The 13,770-nt window shown below is 41.8% G+C and overlaps 1 protein-coding gene across 10 annotated transcripts in view; it reads right to left on the bottom strand.

Annotated features, from left to right (window-relative positions):
* tnrc6c1 (trinucleotide repeat containing adaptor 6C1) overlaps positions 1–13,770 on the bottom strand; it is a 443,993-nt gene that overhangs the window by 231,108 nt on the left and 199,115 nt on the right. For all 10 annotated transcript variants that reach the window (XM_078401021.1, XM_078401026.1, XM_078401034.1 and 7 more), the window contains one exon: positions 3,923–3,987. In XM_078401021.1, coding sequence (XP_078257147.1) covers positions 3,923–3,987 — 65 coding nt within the window. The remainder of the gene's footprint in view (positions 1–3,922; positions 3,988–13,770) is intronic.

Raw genomic sequence — 13,770 nt, 5'->3', positions numbered from 1 at the left:
AGGAAACTGGAGCACCCGGAGTCACAGGGAGAACGTGCAGACTTCGAAAAAACAACACCCATAGTCAGGATCAAACCTGGGGCCCTGGCGCAATAAGGCAGCAACTCTACCGCAGTGCCACTGTGCCACCTGCTTCTATGTTTTATGATACGTAGTATCTGAGATATTTAAATGCTGCTATAATGCCTTGATGACCTTGATGTTTGCAACGCTCCAGCTCTAGAACTCCAGTCAGAGAACGAAGAGCCATTCTTCCCACTGAAGCTCTCTGGTATCCCATCCTCCCATTACACGTCTAACTGCACCTTCAACACACTGATTGAGTTTGGTTCCGCCACGTTCCTGCAGCTTATTTTACCCATGAATCACATGTTGCATATGTTCCTCTTCACACAGGGATAGATTTACATCAAATTAATTGAAAACTATTTCCTCAAATCCTCCCAATATTCACTTGAATATTGCTTATTTACCTGATCTATGCTAAATTAATTATACTTGATTGGAGATACAGCATAGAGACAGGTACGTTGGCCCGCCAGGTCCATGCTGACCATTAATCATGCGCTCACACTGGTTCTATGTTATCCCACTTTCTCAACCGCTCCCTACTCACCTGGGACAATTTACAGAGGCCAATTAACATACATCTTTTGGATGTGGGAGGAAACCGGAGCACCCGGAGGAAACCCACGCGGTCACAGGGAGAATGTGCAAACTCCACACAGACAGCAGCTGAGGTCAGGATCGAACCCATGTCTCTGGCGCTGTGAGGCGGCAGCTCATCCAGCTTTTGTTTTTTGCATTATCTCAAAGAATTTCCTTTTTGCACCCATTCCAGCTCAATGACTGTAGCAGGGCATCCAGAACTGCAGAGGGTACTGCAAATGTGGCGTTACCAATGCCTTGTACAGCTGTAACATGATGTCCCAACCCCTGTGTTGAATACCCTGACCAACGAAGGCAAACGCCAAATGACTTCTTCACTACCCTGTTCAATTGTCTGCCTCCTTCATGGAAATATATACTTGCACACCACAGTTTCTCTGTTATAACATTATTAGTAGACTCACTGGTCTTGTTGTTAAATGTACTTGCATGGCACCAGCATGGAAAATGGCCTGTAGCATTTGCTAAATATGAAAAATTATTCCTGAAAAAGATAGTTTGCATGGCTACAAACAGATACCTTACAATGTTACAAGCTGCACTGGACAGGGAATTACTTCGACATTCTATAGGTCCACCACCGATTTTCCAGCACCCTTGGTACCAAAGCCTTTCTGGATTATCCATTTTGCCGGACCAGTAGAGGTCACGGTCTCTGAGAGGAGTCCAACGTTACTGGAACGGTCCACCTGGGCCGCCGAGGAGCCGAGATACCGGGCCGCAGAGTTGGCTATGGGAATGGATCTGCTGACTCTGGCTGGGCCGGAGTTTCAGAGCCCCAGCCACAGAGGACAAATTCGACCCATCGATCGTCATGGAAGTCCCGAGGAGGTCGAGATCAGCCGCCTCACCCGGCCTAGGCGTCAAATTTCCGGGGGGACTTCTGGGGGGGTGGATTTCAAGTGCACTCCCGTAATTTTGTCCTGATTAAAGGAGGTGCCGGACCACCAGTTGCCAGAAAATCAGTTTAGATTCAAGAATTAGACCTGTGTTAGATGTAGGAAGTTATTTTATTTCCTGGCCACGACATGCAAGATCATACAATGTCCCATAAGGTCATAAGGCCATAAGGAATAAGTGTAGACTTAGGCCATTCAGCCCATCAAGTCTACTCCTCCATTCAATCATGGCTAATCTATCTCTCCCTCCTAACCACATTCTCCTGCCTTCTTCCAATAACCTCTAGCACCTGTACTATTTGATAATCTATCTATCTCTGCCGTAAAAAAATAATCCATTGACTTGGCCTCTCATCCTAGACTCTCCCAATAGTGGAAACATCCACTCCACATCCACTCCATCCAAGACTTTCACTATTCTGAATGCTTCAATGAGGCCCCCCCCTCATTCTTCTAAACTCCAGCGAGTACAGGCCCAGTGCCGACAAACACTTAGCATAGGTTAACCTACTAATTCCTGGGATATTCAGTTAACATCAGTCCATTGCGGGACTGTGTTGTCAAATCAATTTTAGACAGGAACATGTATGTAAAATATATATATTTCATTAAAATAGTGAAAGGCTTGGATAGAGTGGATATGGAGAGGATGTTTCCACTCGCGGGAGAGTCTAGGACTCAGAATTTAAAGACGTTCTTTTCGGAAAAAGATGAGGAAAATTTCTTTAGTCAGAGGGTGGTGAATCTGTGGAATTCTTTGCCACAGAAGGCTGTGGAGGCCACGTTAGTGGATATATTCAAGACAGTGGTAGATAGAATTTTGATTAGTACGGGTGTCAGAGTTTATGGGGAGAAGGCAGGAGAATGGGGTTAGGAGGGAGAGATAGGTCGGCCATGATTGAATGGCGGAGCAGACTTGATGGGCCGAATGGCTTAATTCTACTCCTATTCCTCATGATCTTATGACACTTAATCAACGCAGAAGGGACTGTAATTCAATTTTGGATTTTCTGCTAAAACTCATAAAATGTTTTGGTTATATTTTCATGGATTAGAACAAAGACAATATTGAGTGAATTATAACCTTGTAACTTTTTCTCATGTTATCTATTAAACTCATAAAATATTTTGGTTACATTTTCTTGGATCAGAATATGGACAATTTCGATTGAATTATAACCGTGTCACTTTTTTTCTTGCTATCCATTATTTGAAATAATGTCATACTTTTCTTTTGAGTAAGACTGTCCATTAATCTTAAATCTCCTACATGATCTGGTCTGGATTTTAACTCAGTTATTGTGACACTAAAACAAATTCTAATATAGTAGCAATAAAGTGTTAGAAATATGCAGAAATATATACCTTATTTATTAAGAATGTTAAATCAAGATTTCTCCATGGGCTTACATGACATCTTTACAAGGCTCTGAGTTTATCAGGCTGTGAATAAAATATACTTCAAATCCTGGCATATTACGAATATGTACATTATTCAATTCTAATCAGCGGGAAAATAATCAAGACTTTGTCCTCATTCTCTACAATCTCAATCCAACAATTCACATCAGGCATTTTCCCCTCAGTTGATATCACATAAATCTGTATCTTGAACTCCCGAAGTAAAAAACCTATCGCAAAATTGGAAATTGTTATTGCACAATGTTTAATCCTTTGAAATAATGGAACATTTAAGCAATAAAACATCATTAAAAGTTCAGACAGGCCAGCGATGTTTGCTCAATATTGTGCAACTGGAAACTTTAATTTAAAGTTAGTATTATAAAATTGAAATGCTAACAATCAACATGTAGTTTGGTAATTCAATAATAAGTTATCAGCAGAGCTGTTCCCTTAGTCCAGAATATTATGTTTTATGAGATGAATAATAACAAGCCAGTCCTGTGATTACTGATGGAAACCAAAATGAAACACATCTAAAGAGGAAGTTCCACAAGATTTAGTTTGGAAATAAAACCACAGCAGGCAAGAGCACAATAAATCCATGAATAAAATGGTGCTTCAAGATTATGAAGTGCCCACAATTTCAACAAACATTGCTCCTAATTCATTGTCTTTAATCTCTGTTGATTACACCTTCAACAAATATTTAAAAAGTTATAATATTCTCAATATTTTGACCAAAAGATTAGAAACTGGTTTATTCACCAAGTACCATCTACTTCCAACTATTTCCTTCAGATCCTTAATGTATACATGATAAAAATTAAACCAAATAATTTAGCATTATGCCACTAAAATAGATGTATATTTGTTTTGGAAAAGTAAAATAGGTATTTAATTTATCAATCAATTTAATAAAATAAACAATAATTATAATCTAGAAGCCATACCTTATTTTCCTCTCTTCAAAGACAGCTTTTTGCCATGCATCACTCTGATACGCATTTAATTTCTGCTGCAACACAAAAGCATGGAATATGATTTTAGCTGAAAAAACTAGTATCTTCCAGTGGAATTTAAAAACAGACTGCAAAACATGAACAATGTAAAATACTAAAATAAAAATGAAGAATGCTGCAAAATATTTAGCATGTCGGTCAGCATCTGAGGAGAGAGAAACAATGTTAATGATTTTGATTGAAAATTAATTCACCAGAACTGAGAGATCTTAAAGATAATCCGTACTTAAAGTGGTGCAGATCCAAAGAAAACGAGAGTTGGAAAAGCTGACGTTGCATTTTTATTGAAAGATTTAGATTAATATTAAAACTTAACACGCCATATGAAACAAAGAGTTGAATCAAAACTATCAGAAGATAGATCTCAAATGATATAAATAGGGGTCAGTGAACAATACAAGAGTGCTGAATTGATTTGGTTTGCTGCATGGAAATAGGTTCTTCAACCGAATGTGTCCATGCCAACCAAGATGTCCCATCTAAGCTAATCCCATATGGGCATTTGACCCATATCTCTCTAAAGTATTTCCAATCCATGCACTGCCCAATTGTCCTTTAAATGTTGTTATACTTACCCACCTCAACAACCTCCTCTGGCGGCTCGTTCCTTATCCCCACCAGCCTCTGTGTGAAAAAGTTGCCCCTCAGATTCCTATGAAATCTTTCAATGGTTTAATGCTACTCTATTCTAACATGTACCTAGATACAGTGAAATTCCTTTTTGCATACAGTTCAGCAAAAAATCTACTACAACCAGGCACAATCATACTTAATTAAGTACGTGTGTAAAAATAGTAGATTCCAATGAGGCACAAAAGTTGTCATGATCTGGCACCATTTTGTGTGATTCAAGTTCAAAGTGGTTAACTGTGAGTCTAGGCTTTGCCATAAAGGCTCATTGACCCGATGGCCCCTCCCACCATTACTGTAAATCAGTACCTTCCAGTTCCTGATTCCACTACTCTGGAAGAAAAATATGTGTATTCACCCTAACTTCCTCTCAAAATTTGATACCCATCTATAATATGGTGGCACTATAGTGCAGTGGTAGAGTTGCAGCCTTACAGCGCCAGAGATCCAGTTTAGATCATGACTATAGGTGCTGACTGCAAAGAGTTTGTGTGTTCTCCCTGTGACCGCGTGGGTTTTCTCCGGGTGCTCCAGTTTCCTTCCACACTCCAAAGACGTACAGGTTTACAGGTTAATCGGCTTCCGTAAATTGCCGCGAGCGTGTAAGATAATGCTAGTGTACGGGGTGATCGATGGTCAGCGCAGACTTGGTGGCCCAAAGGGCTGTTTCCGCGCTGTACCTCTAAGGTTTAGAGTCGAAAGTAAAGATCACCCCTCAACCTCCTGGGCTCAAGGAAACATGTAACATTAGTCTTCGGCTGGACAGAGTACCTGGAGGGAGAATAATACCTCAAGCTGAGGGCAGCAGTGGCAGAATAAAGGGTAGCAGTTTAGGACTGAAATGAAGAGACACTTCTCCATTTGGTGGGAAATGAATCTTTGAAATTCTCGACGCAGGCGATTCTGTGCACCCTCACTCACTAAATCCATTCAAAGCAGCGTAGACAGGCAGAGCGTTTTTTCCCCCAGGATGGAAATATGAAAGACGAGAGGGCAAAGCTTTAAGGTAAGGTGGGCAAGGTGTAAAGAAGTCCGTTTTTTTTACAGAAATGGTGTTAAACACCTGGATCGTGCTGCCAGGGGTGGTGGTGGAGGCAAATGCAATGGTGATGTTTAAGAGGCTTCTAGATAGGCACGTGGATATGCAGGGAATAGAGGAATTTGGATCACGTGCAGGCAGATAAGAGTTGATCATGGCATCATGTTTAGCAAAGACATTGTGGGCTGAAGGGCCTGTTCCTGTGCTGTACACTTTTATGTTTGATTTCTATGTTCTATGACACACTTCTGGACGTAAATAAAAATAAAGGCGTGTTGGGGATTGTGCAAGAAACTGGAATTGAGGTAGAAAAGCTGCTGCAATCATGATGAATGACAGAGGAGGTTTGTAGGATAGGGAGGGTTTAGACCGATACGAGCCCAATGCAGGCAAATGGGACTAGCCCCAATATTCCACCTTAGTCAGCATGGACAAGGTGGGCCGAAGGGCCTGTTTCTGTGCCGTACACCCCGATGACTCAATGACTAACTGCCAAGTTCTGTTCCTCGTTCACAGGCTCTTATTCAATGAAAGCTTACAATTTAGTTACATGTAAAATGTTCGCAAGCTAGAGTATCTTTGCATGACTGTCAAACTGCATATTTCCCGTTTTGTTTTACGGGGCCAAACCAGAACTAATTTTATTCCGCTGAATTTGAGCATGTAGCATGTGTATAAAAACAAAACGATTCAGAATGAGTTCAATTAATGAAATATGAGATTTTTTTTTAGTTTAGCTCACTTTAAAATGTAATGCCTATGACTATAAACTACAAAATAAAATTAATAAACATCGAGAGCTTGAAGGGTATAGCAGTGGAAATGGCAGCTTTCTTTTAAAATATTTATGGCCTAGATAAATTTATAATCTGCTTTTTATCTTTCCTACCAAATTTTATTTCAGGGGAAAGTTACTGAAAACTTGAATATTATACTTTATGGATTAGCAATTTGTGATTTATTCTCATGTACCCTGAGGGAGAGTCTAAACATTATTGTTTTAATAAGCAGTTATATGTTGAAATGGATTGTGGAATATCAACTAACCTAATTTAATCAGTTGGGAATATAAATTATGAAACAAATGTCTTTCACAAACAGTCTGAAATAATTATTTTATAACAGCAACCGCCTAACATACATTTGTGTTTTGAGGCTAGATTTTATCCAAATTTATCACACGCCGACCATTACGATACTGATCTCAAGATGTTTAAAGGCTTGTCTTTCTTAGATGATATTCTAGTATCTGAACTTTATCTCTTGCAATTGTACCAAGGGACAACTCCTTTTTACATATTGCCTGTATGCAGATAAAAAATAAACGATTGGAAAGACAGTAATGTTTTCAGTGCTTTTCCTAGATTGGGTAACCTGCTGAATTTGCTAACTGGAGCTCATAATCAGAGAAATAAATTTCAGATTAGCTGCAGTGCAACCCTCAGGTTGAAGAGCAGTAAAAAAATAAAATAAACTATTGACACCATTGTATTTATGCTAATTAAAATTACTTGCAAAATCCGCAGTTCATAAATTTAATTTTTTAAGGTCAGAGATACGGTTGGCGATGAGTGGCACGGTGGCACGGAGGTCGAGTTGCTGCCTTACCCGGGACCCGGCGCCAGAGACCCGGGTTCAAGCCCGACCTCAGGTGCTGTCTCTGTGGAGTTTGTACGTTCTCCCCCTCACCTGCACGGGTTTTTCCCGGGATGCTCCGGTTTCCTCCCACCCTCCAAAGACGCACATGTTTGTAGGCTAATTTGCTTGGTAAAAAATGTGAATGGTCCCAAGTGCGTGTAGGATAGTGTAAGTGCGTGTAGGATAGTGTAAGTGCGTGTAGGATAGTGTAAGTGTGTGAGGATCGCTGGTCGGCACGGAATTGATGGGCCGCAGGGCCTGTTTCCTCGCTGTATCTCTTAAACTAAAACTCAAAACTAAATTAAGATAAAGGGTGGAAACAGGCCCATCAGTCCACCATGTCCGCATTGACCAGCGATCCCTGCATACTAGCACTGTCACGCACACACTGGGAACAATTTACATTTTTTTACTAAGCCAATCAGCCTACAAACCTGTATGTCTTTGGAGTGTGGGAGGAAACCGGAGCACCTGGAGAAAACCAGGTCACGAAAAGAATGTTACAAGACAGCACCCGTAGTCAGGATCGAACCCGGATCTCTGCTGTTGTAGGGCAGCAACTCTACTGTTGTGCCACCATGCCTCAGCAAGTCCACGCTGACCATCAACCACAGATTTTGTGTGCAGGTGAGTGGTAGAATCTGAGGGGAATGCATAACACTTTCTCATCCACTCCCTACACATTGGGGGCAATTTACAGAGGCTGATTAACCTACAACCCGTACGTCTTTGGAGTGTGGGAGGAAACCAGAGCACCCGGAGGAAACACATGCAGTCACAGGGAGAACGTGCAAACCCCGCACAGGCAGCACCCGAAGTCAGGATTGAACCCGGGTCTCTGGCATTGTGAGGCAGCAACTCTACCAGCCGCGTGAATGTGCTGCCATGTTCTTTCATATGCTAGAGTACTGTCCAATTCACCTCTACCCAATTGAAGATATTGGGCTTTGTCTATGGAACTGATGCGCTACAATGGTGAGAACTATAGTCTGCATCTTCCCCTTTGATCTGTCTATTGTACTTGAGTTTGACTTGATTGTATTTATCAATGGTGTATCTGATCTGTAGGAAGGAACTGCAGATGCTGGTATACACCAAAGATAGACACAAAATGCTGGATCTCAACGGGTCCGGTGGCATCTCTGGAAAAAAAGTAATAGGTGACGTTTCAGGGTGAGTGTGAGGAAGGGTTTTGGCCCAAAACGTCACCTATTCCTTCTCTCCAGAGATGCTGCCTGACCCATTGAGTTACTCCAACATTTTGTGTGCACCTGATCCGTTTGGATTGTACACAAATCAAAGCTTTTCATTGTACCTCAGTACATGTGACAATAATAAACCTAAACCTATTAACGCTGGGCATAAAATTGATGACATATCTCTGATGGATGAACAATTTGTTGAGGATAATGGGTTTGGTAATACGTGTGCATGCAAAGTGACTCCATGTCAGAGCTTAGTTTAATTTAGCTTAGTTTATGGGTACAGCGTGGAAACGGGTCTTTCGGCCCACTGGGTCCACGCCGGCCAGCGATCCCTGTACACCAACACAAGCCTACACACACTAGGAACAATTTACAATTTTACTGAAGCCAATTAACCTATAAACCTGTACATCTTTGGAGTGTGGGAAGAAACCAGAGCACCCGGAGAAAACACACGCCGGTCACGGGGAGAATGTACAATCTGCGTACAGACAGCGCCCGTAGTCTGGATCAAACCCGGGTCTCTGACACTGTAAGGCAACAGCTCTATCGCTGCACATCCCTGCTGCCCTTGGAGACTGTGGGGACCAGAGATGGCGCTAACAATAATAAATTATCTCTGAGTGTTTTAGCGGTTGATCCAAACTACAGTTCCAAAACAAAATGAACATTGCCATAATACCACCTTACTCTGCAAAATAATAATAACTGAAGCAATCTAGGACTAGTGTTAACAAAACAATTTAACATAATTCTTGATGAGTCAGTTTCCCAGCAGTAAAAATGAATGAGGGTTTTCCTGAGGAGTTCAACACTTTTTGCTGGTCACAGCTATTTAGTACATTAGCAATCATCGCAGAATTAACCTGCTGTCAAAATGACATCTTTCTTAAGTGCCTGCAATGAAAATGAAACAGGGACTGTTGTGATATTTTAATATCATGATACAAATTATCCCCATACACTGGCCCATTCCCACATATAAACACTAGTAATAATATAATTATTTCAGAGAAACGTAATGCAAAGATGCGGGGGAAGTGAATGGAAACATTTTGATCTTAACATAATCTATTAGAACTATTTAAAAGCAAAACTTATCAATGGAACAGTTTGGCCAGAATTGACACTGTCAGATTAACAAGGTTAGTGGTTTATTAAGGTTAATACAATTAATGGGCCATCATTCTGCACATTGTTTAATGGACAACCATTGATACACTTTGTTAATCCCACTTTTATGAATCTAACCAGCTGTCAGATTAATAATAGTGGGATTAATACAGTGTGACAGAGGCTGTCCATTAAAAGCCCACATGTCCCTTTGATATAGGGCAATGCATCTGTCATTTTTTTTCATTCTTGCCAAATTGTCACTACCTCCACATGATGAATTTTCAAGCCATAGGATTTTTGTATCAACTTATAGCTCTTGTTGTGAAAATGATCGCCCTGCTAAAGGAAGGATATTGTCAAGGTGGACAGAGTGCAGAGAAGATTTATGAGAATGATGCCAGAACTTGAGGGCCTGAGCTATAGAGAGAAGTTGGGCAGGCTAGGACTTTATTACTTGGAGTGCAGGAGGATGAGGGGTGATCTGACAGAGGTGTATGGATGATGAGGGGAATAGAAAGGTTAGATTCACAGAATCTATTACCCAGAGTAGGGTAATCAAAAACCAGAGGGCATAGTTTTAAGGTGAGAGGGGAAAGATTTAATAGGAACCTGAGGACATGAGAAGCTTTTCACTGTACCTCGGTATACGTGACAATAAAGTCAACTAAGCTAAATTAAACTTTTTCACGCAGAGGGTAGTGGTTATATGGAATGAGCTGCCAGAGGAGGTTGTTGAGACAGGTAAAATAACAACATTTAAAAGACATTTGGACAGGTACATGGATAGGAAAGGCTGAGAGGGATTAGGGTAGGTGGGATAGTGTTGATTGGACATCTTGGTCAGCATGGGAAAGTTGGGCCGAAGGGCCTGTTTCCATGCTGCGTGACTCTATGACTATGACTCGGTGACTCTATGGTCCCTTCCTATCTCATATTCTGACTGTTCTTGATTCTACTTCCACTCTCAGGTGTGAGAAATCATTCGTTCATCCATTATGAGCTAGAATACCAAATATAGTAAATTGGAATGAAAGCAGAAAACATACCTTTTTCTCTCCAATATAAAAAAGACGTTGTGGTGAAACTTCCTGGAAAAAAAAGCCAAATGCTGCTGGCATTTCCTTCAGAACCCTAAGTTCTCAACTGAGCACAGGAGGATGAGAGATGATTTTAGAGAGGTGTACAAAATCATGAGAGGAATAGATTTGGGTAGACGAACAGTCTCTAGCCAAGAGTAGAGGAATCGAGAACCAGAAGACATGGGTTTAAGGTAAGATGGAAAGATATAACAGGAACCTGAGGGTGTGGGTGTATGGAATGAGCTGCCAGAGGAGGTAGTTGAAGCAGGTACGATCACAATGTTTAAGAAACATTGACAGGTACAGGGATAGGACAGGTTTAAAGGGATATGGGCCAAACCCAGGCAGGTGGGATTAGTGTAGATGGGACATGTTAGTCAGTGCGAGCAAGTTAGGCCAAAGGGCCTGTTTCCATGCTGTATGACTCTATGACTCTAAGTTGGGACCCGAGCACAAGCATTTGATTATGAAACAGTCCAAAGCTCACACATGGAGGGGCAAAGTTTGAAGGAGATGTGCGGGCATGTTTTTTACACTGAGAGTGGTGGGTGCCTTGAACACCCTGCTCTGGGTGGTTGTAGAGGCAGATATATTAGTGGCGTTTAAGAGACTTTTAGATTGGCACATAGATATGCAGGGAGGGGAGGGATGTGGATTATGTGCAGGCAGATGAGATTAGTTGAACTTGACGTCACGTTTAACGCTGACAGTGTGGGCCAAAGGGTCTGTTCCTGTGCTGAACTTTTCTATGTTTCTAGATGCGCAGAGCCCCAAGAACTTGATGAACTGTGAGGTAAGTGCTGACATTATATAAGAATTTATCTATCAACAATAGAGATTGAAAAATGACCATTTTAAAGACCATTGACGTTAGTTTGTCCTGAATCCCTGACACTGTTTGTGTTTCATTGTGACGGAGTTGAGAAAAAAATAGGAATGCGCTAAAAAAAGATAAATGCTCAGGCAAGTATTTACCACCTTTATACAATCTTTTCAAGAGTATTAGTGGCATCGCTGGGAGAGCTGCTGTCTCACAGCGCCAGAGATGCGATCAAATGTTTTTCTCAGCAGTGAGGTGCTTCCAATTATCACTGACTGTTTTCCTTTTCTTAATGCAAAGAGACGCAGGGGTGTAGCTGGTAACACTGCTGTCTCACGGCGCCAGGGATCTGGGTTCAATCCTGACCTCGAGAGCTGTCTATCTGGAGTTTACACATTCTCCCTGTGACTGCGTGGGTTTCCTCTGGTTGTTCCGGTTTCCTCCCACATCCCAAAGATGTGCGGGTTTATCAGTTAATTGGCCCTATGTAGATTCCCCCTGGTGTGTAGGATGTGGATGAGAACATGGCATAACATAGAACTAGTGTGAATGAGTGATCGATGGCTGGCATGGATTCGGTGGGCCGAAGGGCCTGTTTCCATGCTGTGTCTCCAAACTAAACTAAATTGACAATAATTCATCCCGCTGGACCGTGGATTTTCTGAAGAGAAAGCAAGTCGAGGTTCAACTGGAGGGTGGTCTAGTTGTTGGTTTAGATTTTTGGTTTAGTTTAGAGATACAGCGCAGAAACAGGCCCTTTGGCCCACCGAGTCCATGCCAACCAGCGATCACCGCACGCTAGTTCAATCCGACACACTAGGGGCAATTTACGGAAACCAATTAACCTACAAACCCGTGCATCATTGGAATGTGGGAGGAAACCGGGAACACCTGGAGGAAACCCACATGGTCACAGGGAGAATGTGCAGACGATCCAGGGTCACTGGTGCTGTAAGGTAGCAACTCCACCTCTGTGTCACTGTGGTGCCTTTTTAGTTTAGAGATACAGCATGGAAACAGGCCCTTCGGCCCACCAAGTCCATGCTGACCAGCAATCACCCCATTCACTTGTTTAGGTCTCGGGGGCCCCTATGAGCGAGAGTGAAGAGGTGATTGATTGTGTGGAGAGCCTGGCTGACCTGGAGAGGTGGGGGTGCCTGCATTTATATCTGTCTTTGCCATATGTGGGATCACACCTTGATCTGTACCAGGCAGTGTCTAATACTGGATATGCCAGACACTGATGTCTAAAGTTTTCGCTGCCTCGGCAAGGCCACCAGTGTAATCAAGGACTAGTCTCACCCTGGTCACTCCCTCTTCTCCCCTTTACCATCAGGCAAGAGGTGCAGAAGTGTGAAAACTCATACCTCTAGATTCAGGGACAGTTATTAGGCAACTGAACCATCCTGTCAACAACTATTGAGCTGTTCTGACCTATCATCTACCTCGAACTATCTATAATCGGACATCACTGGACATAATCTTGCACTAAACGTTATTCCCTTTATCATGTATCTGTCCACTGTGGACGGCTTGATTGTAATCATGTATAGGACTTTAGACAGGGTCATGAGAACTTTAGTTAATAATCCTGATAAGAATTTGGGATGAAAACAATATCAATAGTACATTTTGACACTTTAAATCCAATGTTGAAGTTTTTCATGTGTGACACATCAAGTTGTTACATGCAGGAATGATGCTGAACTATTTAAATGGCTCCTTTTCCAGGTCTGAGAGGTTGATTAGCATTGCATTCGTAATTCTAATGCAGTAAATAGGCATTTGCACTTTTAATTATCAGACTTAACTTTCTGTATCAAGTTTAATAGGCAATTAATATGTAGATGCTGCAAGTTCTCAAAAATAACAGGAGCAAGGGTGAGATGCTGCTTTTGGAAGCAAACAGCCAAGGACATAAAGATCTGGGGACTCACAACTCATCGCCTGCTCCCCTCATTGTGGGCTGGTTTGCTCATCACTAACAACATGCATTGGTAAGATGACACTGTTTTTTTCCCAGCAAGGCTCAGCCTGTTCAGTCAGTTTAACTGGTACTGCCTTTTAGTTTTTAGCTTTAGTTTTAGAGATACAGCATGAAAATGGGCCCTTCGGCCCACTGAGTCCGTACTGACCAACGATCTTCTTGGTACACTTGTTCTATCCTACACTTAAGGTTCAATTTACACAAGACAATTAACCTACGAACCTGCACTTCTTTGGAATATCGGAGAAAACTGTCGGAGGGCATC

The sequence above is a fragment of the Rhinoraja longicauda genome, chromosome 6 (assembly GCF_053455715.1).
Source record: "Rhinoraja longicauda isolate Sanriku21f chromosome 6, sRhiLon1.1, whole genome shotgun sequence".
Lineage (NCBI taxonomy): Eukaryota > Metazoa > Chordata > Chondrichthyes > Rajiformes > Arhynchobatidae > Rhinoraja > Rhinoraja longicauda.
This window is presented reverse-complemented; position numbering and strand designations above follow the sequence as displayed.